At 45.6% G+C, this 11,046-nt stretch overlaps 1 protein-coding gene across 1 annotated transcript in view; it reads left to right on the forward strand.

The window, feature by feature from the left end:
• Positions 1-10,540, forward strand: part of SETD9 (SET domain containing 9) — a 95,612-nt gene extending 85,072 nt beyond the window's left edge. The window contains exon 6 of the mRNA XM_073622955.1: positions 10,297-10,540. Within this exon, the coding sequence (XP_073479056.1) occupies positions 10,297-10,300 (4 nt within the window). The 3' untranslated portion in view covers positions 10,301-10,540. The remainder of the gene's footprint in view (positions 1-10,296) is intronic.
• Positions 10,541-11,046: the final 506 nt, after the last annotated feature.

Raw genomic sequence — 11,046 nt, forward strand, 5'->3', positions numbered from 1 at the left:
GTTTCCTGGTCTGAATCCAGGGGTTGGCATCCCAGAAAGTATGTCATAGGTAGAATTCTTGACATTCTGCAGATTGGGTTAGAAATTAAGCTGGCCTTGAGTACTATCAAACGCCAGGTCTTGGCCTAATCGGTATTGTTTCAACGACCACTTGCTTCACATTCTTTGGTCTGTAGTTTTTATACAGCTGGTAACGCGGCTTAATCCACCGGTCAGGTCACCCCTGAACCCTTGGGACTTGACTTTTGACAAGGAAACTAGTTTTTCTGGTAGCCATATCTTCTGCAAGAAGGGTATCAGAGTTGGCTGCTCTTTCTTGTAAAGAACCATGTTTAACCACCTCAATACAGGGCACTTTCACCCCCTTCCTGCCCAAGCCATTTTTCAGTTTTCAGCGCTGTCGCACTTTGAATGACAATTGCGCGGTCATGTTACACTGTACCCTAATGAAATTTTTATCATTTTTATCATTCATTCCCCACAAATAGAGCTTTCTTTTGGTGGTATTTGATCACCTCTGCGGTTTTTATTTATTGCGCTATAAACAAAAGAAGAGGGACAATTTTGAAAAAACACAATATTTTTTACTTTTTGCTATAATAAATATCCAATTTTTTAACAAATTTTTTCCTCAGTTTAGGCCGATACGTATTCTTCTACATATTTTTGGTAAAAAAAAATTGCGCTAAGCGTATATTGATTGGTTTGCGCAAAAGTTATAGCGTCTACAAAATAGGGGATAGATTTATAGCATTTTTATTATTTATTTATTTTTTACTAGTAATGGCGGCGATCTGCAATTTTTATTGTGACTGCGATATTGCGGCGGACATATCGGACACTTTTGACACATTTTTGGGACCATTCATATTTATACAGCGATCAATGCTATAAAATTGCATTGATTACTGTGTAAATGTGACTGGCAGGGAAGGGGTTAACACTAGGGGGCGCTCGAGGGGTTAATGTATTACCTAAGGAGGTGATTCTAACTGTGGGGGGAGGGGACTGACTGGGGGAGGTGACCGATCGCTGTCCCTATGTACAAGGGACACGCCATCGGTCTCCTCTCCTCTCTGACAGGACGTGGATCTGTGTTTACATGCACAGATCCACGCTCCTGCTCTGTTACCCGGCAATCGCGGGTGCCCGGCGGACATCGCAGCCGCCGGGCACGCGCACCGGGTCCCGAGCGACGCAGCGCGCGCCCCCTAGTGGCTCGGAAGGCGAGGACGTCATATGACGTCCTCCCAGAACAATAGAAGCCTCGTCCAGCCGTCATATGACGGTGGGCGGTGGCTTAGTGGTTAATTATTCACAAGGATAGAGTAGTATTGCGTCCTCATCCTAACTTTCTACCGAAGGTAGTATCAGGTTTTCATCTAAACCAGGATATTGTTCTACCTTTTGTTTTTTCCAGAACCTGGAAGAAAAGTCACTACGTTCTCTTGATGTGGTGAGAGCAGTCAAAGTCTGCTTTAAGGCGACTGCTCAGATTCGAAAAACGGATGTTTTGTTTGTGTTGCCTGAAGGTCCTAAAAGAGGACAGGCAGCATTGAAATCTACTATTTCTAAATGGATTTGGCAAGTAATTTGTTCAAGCTTATGGTTTGAAGAGGAAGATTCCACCCTCTCAAATCAAAGCGCACTCCACCAGGACTGTTAGTGCTTTGTGGGCCGTGCATCACCAAGCCTCCATGGCTCAAATCTGCAAGGCCGCAACTTGGTCTTCAGTCCATACATTTACCAGATTCTATCAGGTGGATGTAAAAAGGCATGAGGATATCGCCTTTGGGCGCAGTGTGCTGCAGGCAGCAGTATAAGTTCTCTGGTCTCATGGTGCCCTACTTTTGTTGTCTCCCTCCCCTCAGTTGGCATTGCTCTGGGACATCCCACATAGTAACTACTATGGCTCTGTGTCCTGTGATGTTCGATAACGAAAATAGGAATTTTATAGCAGCTTACCTGTAAAATCCTTTTCTTGGAGTACATCACGGGACACAGAGGTCCCTCCCCTCTTTTAATACACGTATATTGCCTTGCTACAAAAACATAGGTACTCCCAGTAGTGGGAAGGGTCATATAGGGAGTGAACTTCCTGTCTTAGGGTGTGCCAGTGTCCATCACCTAACAGTGGCCTATAACCCACATAGTAACTACTATGGCTCTGTGTCCCGTGATGTACTCCAGGAAAAGGATTTTACCGGTAAGCTGTTATAAAAATCCTATTTTTTCCTGGCATAAAAAAGGAGCAGCCTTATCTGTGTTCTCCTGGCAACCGTTGACACATTTTGTCCCATTCTGGGAAGATGCGTTTAAAGCCGCTAATCTTTCTTTCAATCCTATCATAGCTGAGGAAAAAACCTCTTCAGTAATATAGACAGGGGCTGCAGTGTTGGAAACAGTTGCAACATTTGACGGCCCCGATAGCTCACACTGACCAGCCACCCCAGATCTCTCAGGGGAGGATGCCATTGTAGAGGTGAGACTAAGCTTCTTAGAGCTTGAGGGAGACCCTTTTTTTGGGGTGTTTCTACCTCCCCTTCTGACCATAGCCCGCTGCACAAATGCAGAGGCACTACCAGAAGAAATCCTTGTGAAATGCTTGAGCAAATAGTCCAGCAACTGCCTCTGCTATTAATGCTCAGTAAATGTGCCAAGGGAATGCCTGTGTCACCACTTACATGCCCCCCTCTTGCTCTTGTGCCCCTCTGACAGCTGCAGTCAGCACAATGAAGCTTTTTTAAAATGCACTCCCGCGCTAGACATTCTGCACGCTAATGCCACGCCAAAGCCACACCCCCTCCGTCTTCCCACTGCGCCCCATCTCTTTTCAAAAGAGCATTTTCCCGCACGAGCGCGGGCCCGTGTGTGTTGGCCTGGAGGAGAGCAGATGACAAACTGCCATACAGAGGCAGTGGAAGACTGGAGCGGCATCCGCTGATCGTTCTGGGCTTCCCCCTACCTATCCGGGAGAGCTTCTGTCCAGGTGGGGGGTTTTTGGAATCCCCCCCCCCCCCCAAAACTTACCGGAGGCCTGGGACTGGTTAGCCGGAGAAAGCCTGCAACTTCTGCTGACAGAGCGATCTATGGAAAGCACAAGCAAGGTATGTGCTCTAAACAGCCCCCAGTGGTGACTTGACAACATGACAACATTTACTTTTAAAGGAGACAATCCATAAGAAAATTTAAAATTCCTTAGGCATCTCCACTTACCTTATGCCGCAGCAGGGATTCTGTGGTAAAACCAACAGACCCAATCTTCACCCCTCACGGTGGGCTCCGTTAAAAAACCTTCAGGGACCGGGGTCCCTTTTTCTCGGGGGTTCCACTCCCCTGGACCCGTAAAGCACCCCGCCGGGAAGCTTTATGGCTGAAAAAACGAAAGCACTGGATCCCAGGGTCCAACTCTCTAAAAAGAGAAGCGTTACGGGCTAAACCTCGTTTCTTCCGCCACAAGGCTGGCCTGAAAAGACACTTTGAATGGATCCGGTTGCACAGGTTGCCCCAGCAAAGGAATATTCCAGTGGAGCTCAGCCTAGCACATCTTTACTCAGGACCAACACCTAAGACACTGGCAAAAAAAACTGAGGTACTCCCAGTAGTGGGAGGCGTTATATAGGGAGTGAACTTCCTGTCTTAGGTGATGGACACTAGCACACCCTAACGGTGGCCTATAACCCACATAGTAACTACTATGGCTCTGCGTCCCGTGATGTACTCCAAGAAAAGGATTTTACAGGTAAGCTGTTATAAAAATCCTATTTTTTCCTGGCATAAAAAAGGAGCAGCCTTATCAGTGTTCTCTTGGCAACCGTTGATACTATATTATCTATCATCCCCAATAAATACTTCCATTGATGGCTGAATCGAGGTTGAGGTGACCAGATCTATCAGAACCAGAACCTCTTCCCAGGACTTCCTGACCCTGGGACAGTACCAAAAGATGTGCAAAAAAATCTCCGGGCGAAGCACCGCCAACATGCCAGCGCAATATATCTGCGTTCATCATATGGAGCCTATGAGGCGTGAAGTATGCTCTATGTACAATTTTAAATTGCACAAGTCTGTTGCGTATTGAGACTAAAGACCTGAAAGGGAAATCCCAAACATCATTCCAGTCATCATTATCCAGTGCAGGAATGTCACGTTGCCAGTGAATCCAAAGCCCCTCTAGTGGCGGCAGTGATGCAAACATTAAATGAGAATATAGGTGCGAAGTTGGCTTCTTGCCACACTCCGTTCAGAGCGTTCGTTCCAGTCCCGACTGAACAACCATGTAGGAGGAACGTGGAAATTGTACAGCAAAGGCATGAGCAAGTTGCAAATAGCAAAAATGATAATAGATAGGGACATTATATGCAGAGGAAAGTTGAGATAAGGGGACTAAGGACTGGTGTGATACTATTTGCAAGATTCATTTAATACCGTATTTGGTCCAAGCATATGGGTCAGACATCTTGTAAATGTGCAAAAGGTTGGGATTCAGCCAAATTGGTGCGTTGGGGGAGACCTCTGTTTTTTTTGGGTTTTTTTTTAATAGCCCTCGACAGCCAGCTCCGCCCTCCAAGCCCGCAGGGTGGTAAGCATGGAAGGGGTCAGGTCATAAGGGGCTCGTGGTCCTCTGTAGGCCAAGAATTTAATTGCCTCCAGCAACCCGACCACCGCAGCCTCTAGCATTGTGGATGAGTTGAACAAATCGGGAATCAACTACCTACTACAGGCTACAGTCACTAATTGGGTAGCCAAAAAATATTTAAAGCAATCGGGAAATGCCATACCACCCTGCATACACGGCTGCATCAAGGTGCTCAGCTTATATCTGGGTGGCTTGGGGCCCCAAAGAAAGGATGAGAAAATTTGGTTAAGTGTTTTTTTTTTTTTTTTTTGTAAAGAAGGACTTGGGTAACCATTGTGGAGAATGCCGAAATAAGTATGTGAGCTTGGGGATAATTTTTTATTTTAATCAGATTGACCCGTCCCCACAGGGACAAGGGTAGATTCTCCCATGCTTTTAGTTTGGCCTTAACCTCGAGTAAAACTGGGACTACATTTAGGGAGAGGAAGTCCGAGGCCTGGGAAGAAATTGTGACTCCCAAATATTTGAAGGTGTCCACCCACTGTAAAGAGGTATCTGGGGGGGGGGGGGGGTTGTTGTCTTTGCTGCCTGGTCAATCGGAAATAATAGAGATTTGGACCAGTTAACCTTAAGTGCTGTGAAAGTAGCGAAGGAGTCTAAAACTTGTAGGGCCCCCTGTAACGAAAAACCTGCATCAGTAGGAGAGCAGCATATCATCCGCATACAGGGCGACCCTTTCCTCCAGCAAGCCAATGCGAAGACCCCTGATAAGTGGAGAGGTGTGTAAAGCCACAGCCACTGGTTCAATGGCCTAGGCAAACAAAGCCGGGGAGAGAGGGCAGGCCTGCCTAGTTCCCCTGTACAGCCTAAGAGGGAGAGATACACCACCAGCCAAGCGTATCGAGGAAGTGGGGCAACTATAAATCACCTGGAGCCATTTTATAAAGACCATAGGCAACCCCATTTTGTGCAGTGTTTCCCATAAAAAGGTATCAAAAGCCTTCTCTATGTCCAGAGAGGCCACCGTTCGCGAGCCTGTGTTGAGGTGTTGAGCATGTATGTTGGTGTACAATCTACGGAGATTGACATCTGTGGCTCTACGAGGCATGAAACTGTTTGGTCTGAATCTATCACAGAGGATAGCATTGGATATAGTCTAAGGGCAAGAAGTTTTGTGAGGATTTCAAAATCATTGTTCAACAGAGCAATGGGCCTGTAGGAAAGGCAGGATTTAGGATCCATAGGGGATATATGTATGAGGGTCAAGTAAGCATGATACATAGATGCGGGTAATTCTCCATCTGTTAAACATTGAATGTAGAGGGAGGCCAAGAGTGGTGCCAAGATTTCACCATGTGCCCTATAAAAATCTATTGGGTGACCATCTGGGCCCAGTGCCTTTCCAGAGGGAAAAAAATGGTTTGCATTAAGGACCTCCAAGGCCGTAAATGGCTGCACCGGCACCTCCCGCTCCCCGTCCGAGAGCCAACCGAGCGCCAAGGGATCTAACAGCTCATGCAAAGCACTCGGCCAAAAATTGGAAGGCAGAGGCATATAATGTCTCATAAAGCCCCTGGAAAGTGTTTAGGATGTCTGAAGGAGAGGTCACAGTCTCACCATTAGGGCTAGTAATTTCAGATATGAGTGTGAGTGGTCGGTCGTGCTGGGCCATCATGCCTAATAAGCGGCCGTTTCCATCTCCCTGCTCGAAGACATACTGATTATGATACACATCAAGTCTGGTGACCGCCGTCAGGTGAAGTTGCAAGTCTCTTTGAGCAGCCATCAGTCAATCAAAACTGTGGTAGGGTCTGTATTATAATTCAAGGTGCGGTCAGTTACCAACTGTTGCAGAGACAGAGTTGTGGCCAGCTGTTCCTTTTTGATAGCAGCAATGGAAGAAATATATTGTCCCCTCATGTAAGCCTTAAAGGCATCCAAGGTTGTTTCCGGAGAGGAGGACCCCGTATTATGCTTCCAAAATTCAGTCAATAAAGGCAGAATTTTGTCTGCAAGGTCTGGATGGGAGACCCACTGTGAACCTAACTGCCACAGTGCTGCGTTACAAGAGTCAGGGGAACGAAGCACAATTGATAGAGGGCAATGATCAGATAGGCCACTTGGCAAGTATGACGCCTCAATTACATCTGCAAGAAGTGAGGGATTGGAAAAGGCTAAATTGATGCGGGATGTAGTTTTATGAGGCTGAGAAACAGGAGTAAGACCTAGTATCGGGGGGGGGGGGGGTGTCCACCTCCAAATCTCCGTGAGACCCGCCGCCTAAGCCCAGGCAGAGAGATTTGTAGAATAATATTTGGAGGGGGTAGGTCTATCTAGATCAGGTGACGTAGCATTAAAATCTCCCATAACCAGGAAGGAACATACATTAGAAACTAAAAAAAAGAGCAGAGCAGATGCGGGACTTTAAATGAGGCACACGGGAGCAGAGGTCTAGCTAGAGTAAAGTATCAATTATTTTTTATTAAAATAATACATGAATTCATAAGTTTACATTTATAGGCACATAGCTCAATAATTATAATTTATATTCAATCATATATTACATTCCAACAAGGACTTCTCTGTAAGCATACGAGGATATAAATAGAAAATACATAACAATGAATATGTGATACTCAGTGTCACTAAAGGAAAATGGCAAAATCAGAAATACAGTAACATTGGAACGTCCATACATTGCTAATAATAGTGTATATATAACGGTAGTTGTAAGCTCTACACCGTTTCGGGACCTTATAGCCACTCATCAGGAGCATAACCATATTATTCACCTACGAGTAGGGAAAATAGCAATATTTAGAATAAGTTTGAAGGACAAGTGGGCAAATGTAAAACCTAAAATTCCACATTCTTCCACAAAGACCATGGACTTACAATTGCGTCCGTGCGAAGGCGGCGCAGCCCTGAATGCAGAGCCCGCCCACAGTGCCAGGGTCCGAAGCTAAGGGGGTGTATCCAGGCAGCAAACCCGGCACCGAGAAACCCCCAGATTGGGTCAAAGTGTGAATACAAATTGAAAAGTGACGGGGGTGAGCTCAAAAAGAGGGGGAAAATAACCTGAAAAGCAAAAACACAAGGTGGATGGGTGAGAATAGTGTGAAAAGATAAAAGGGGGGTAGAGCGGTGAAAGTGGATAAGAGTGAAAGAAAGAGGAAGAGAAAAATGAAAAAGTGAAATAAGGTTTAGAAAAAAAGAGATTGGAATAAGTGAGAGACGACCAGGATAGTCCAAAGGGAGACCAGGAACAGGGGATAGTGGAGCAAGAGAAATATAGTAAGTGAAAGAATAGGGGTGAAGAGAGACCAACCTGCAGGGGTAGGCGTATGGGCATGGTTGCCATAGTGTGTAATGAGAGACACCTCACTGGGAGAAGCCCAAGAGGGGAGTGCCGCCGCAGAGTCACTCCCAACGTCATGCAGCCAGCAAACCAAAGGGGGACCGGGAGGCGCCGCGACCCCGCCAGCCAAACACAAACTGGCTGACCGCGAGCGTCATACCGACCCCTTTTCTTTCACTTACTATATTTCTCTTGCTCCACTATCCCCTTTTCCTGGTCTCCCTTTGGACTATCCTGGTCGTCTCTTACTTATTCCACTCTCTCTTTTTTTTCTAAACCTTCTTATTTCACTTTTTCATTTTTCTCTTCCTCTTTCTTTCACTCTTCTCACTCTAATCCACTTTCCCCGCTCTACCCCCCTTTTATCTTTTCACACTATTCTCACCCATCCACCTTGTGTTTTTGCTTTTCAGGTTATTTTCCCCCTCTCTTTGAGCTCACCCCCGTCACTTTTCAATTTGTATTCACACTTTGACCCAATCTGGGGGTTTCTCAGTGCCGGGTTTGCTGCCTGGATACGCCCCCTCAGCTTCGGACCCTGGCACTGTAGGCGGGCTCTGCATTCAGGGCTGCGCCGCCTTCGCACGGACGCAATTGTAAGTCCATGGTCTTTGTGGAAGAATGTGGAATTTTAGGTTTTACATTTGCCCACTTGTCCTTCAAACTTATTCTAAATATTGCTATTCTCCCTACTCGTAGGTGAATAATATGGTTATGCTCCTGATGAGTGGCTATAAGGTCCCAAAACGGCGTAGAGCTTACAACTACCGTTATATATACACTATTATTAGCAATGTATGGATGTTCCAATGTTACTGTATTTCTGATTTTGCCAGTTTTCCTTTAGTGACACTGAGTATCACATATTCATTGTTCTGTATTTTTTATATTTTTATCCTCGTATGCTTACAACAGAGAAGTCCTTTTGGAATGTAATATATGATTGAATATAAACTATAATTATTGAGCTATGTGCCTATAAATGTAAACTTATGAATTCATGTATTATTTTAATAAAAAATAATTGATACTTTACTCTAACTAGACCTCTGCTCCTGTGTGCCTCATTTAAAGTCCCGCATCTGCTCTGCTCTCTTTTTTAGTTTCTAATATTGAACCGGGATGGAGGAGGGGTTATGAACGGCCCCACTATCCTCATTTAAAGTCCCAACATTGCAGATTTCTCTCCTTCTAATCAAATAATTAGGGATGGAGGCACACGGTCGCACTTTCAAGTATTATATCATTTAATTTTTACATTCATTCTCTATTAACTCATTTAGGTTATGTCTATCCAGAATTTTCCAATTATATACTTTGATTGTTCCTATATAGAGTCAATCATTAGGATATTTTCATAGGTGTTTTTGCCCCTTGTTAATTCAACTTTTGCAGTTGTGTCCGTGCGCTGTTGGTTCTGGCCGCTGTCTGCCCTTTCTGCCTATTCCGGAGCTGCGACGCGCACTGGGGATCCCCCCTCCGCCTTGTTGTGACGTGAGGCGGGCGGGGCCTCCCCCATTGCGTGTCGACGTCATGCCTCCCGCACCGGCTGTACAGCGTCCTTGTGACGCCTTTGTAGCAGCAGCGTGTATTTCCTTCTCCAGCGCTTGGTGGGGTCGGTATGACGCTTGCGGTCGGACAGTTTGGTGTTTGGCTGGCGGGGTTGCGGCGCCTCCCGGTCCCCCTTTGGTTTGCTGGCTGCATGACATTGGGGGCGACTCTGCGGCGGCACTCCCCGCTTTGGCTTCTCCCAGTGAGGTGTCTCTCATTACACACTATGGCAACCATGCCCATACTCCTACCCCTGCAGGTTGGTCTCTCTTCACCCCTTTTCATTCACTTACTATATTTCTCTTGCTCCACTATCCCCTTTTCCTGGTCTCCCTTTGGACTATCCTGGTCGTCTCTCACTTATTCCACTCTCTTTTTTTCTAAACCTTCTTATTTCACTTTTTCATTTTTCTCTTCCTCTTTTCTTTCACTCTTCTCACTCTAATCCACTTTCACCGCTCTACCCCTCTTTTATCTTTTCACACTATTCTCACCCATCCACCTTGTGTTTTTGCTTTTCAGGTTATTTTCCCCCTCTCTTTGAGCTCACCCCCGTCACTTTTCAATTTGTATTCACACTTTGACCCAATCTGGGGGTTTCTCGGTGCCGGGTTTGCTGCCTGGATACGCCCCCTCAGCTTCGGACCCTGGCACTGTGGGCGGGCTCTGCATTCAGGGCTGCGCCGCCTTCGCACGGACGCAATTGTAAGTCCATGGTCTTTGTGACAGAATGTGGAATTTTATGTTTTACATTTGCCCACTTGTCCTTCAAACTTATTCTAAATATTGCTATTCTCCCTACTCGTAGGTGAATAATACGGTTATGCTCCTGATGAGTGGCTATAAGGTCCCGAAACGGCGTAGAACTTACAACTACCGTTATATATACACCATTATTAACAATGTATGGACATTCCAATGTTACTGTATTTCTGATTTTTCCTTTAGTGACACTGAGTATCACATATTCATTGTTATGTATTTTCTATTTATATCCTCGTATGCTTACAGAGAAGTCCTTGTTGGAATGTAATATATGTAAAAGTGAAATGCAGCGCTAAAAATGATAACCAATGGTAAAAGGCACATCAGACATGGTGACCATTACCAATATATACATAGCTGAAACACATGAAGCATAATACCAAAAAATTGAATATTAGACGGGATATAGTAAAGTCCCAATGTATGGCTATGAATCTGATACAAGAGAGTCCCAAACATAGGCTAAATATGAATGTTGGACTGATGTAGAAATCTTCTCTTGTATATCACGAGTTGTACGATCATGGGAAGTGAATAGATGGAATACGCTTACCAGCAGGAGTGGATTCGGATGCCGGTGACACCGAATCAAACAGGCTCTGAGATCCTTAATGGACGATGGTTGGACGATTGTTGGTCCTGGAAATCCCGGATCTCGAGGGGGATCTATCCTCTATGGTCCACGTCACGACTGTCCGTTCAGTAGCCCAAGGGGGAATTCTCCGCCACAAACAAGTCTCCAGAGCATGGATGGTTCCCAAAAAGATAGGATGCCGATAGTGCAGATCAAATG

The sequence above is a fragment of the Aquarana catesbeiana genome, linkage group LG01 (genome assembly GCF_042186555.1).
Source record: "Aquarana catesbeiana isolate 2022-GZ linkage group LG01, ASM4218655v1, whole genome shotgun sequence".
In the NCBI taxonomy this organism is placed as follows: Eukaryota; Metazoa; Chordata; class Amphibia; order Anura; family Ranidae; genus Aquarana; species Aquarana catesbeiana.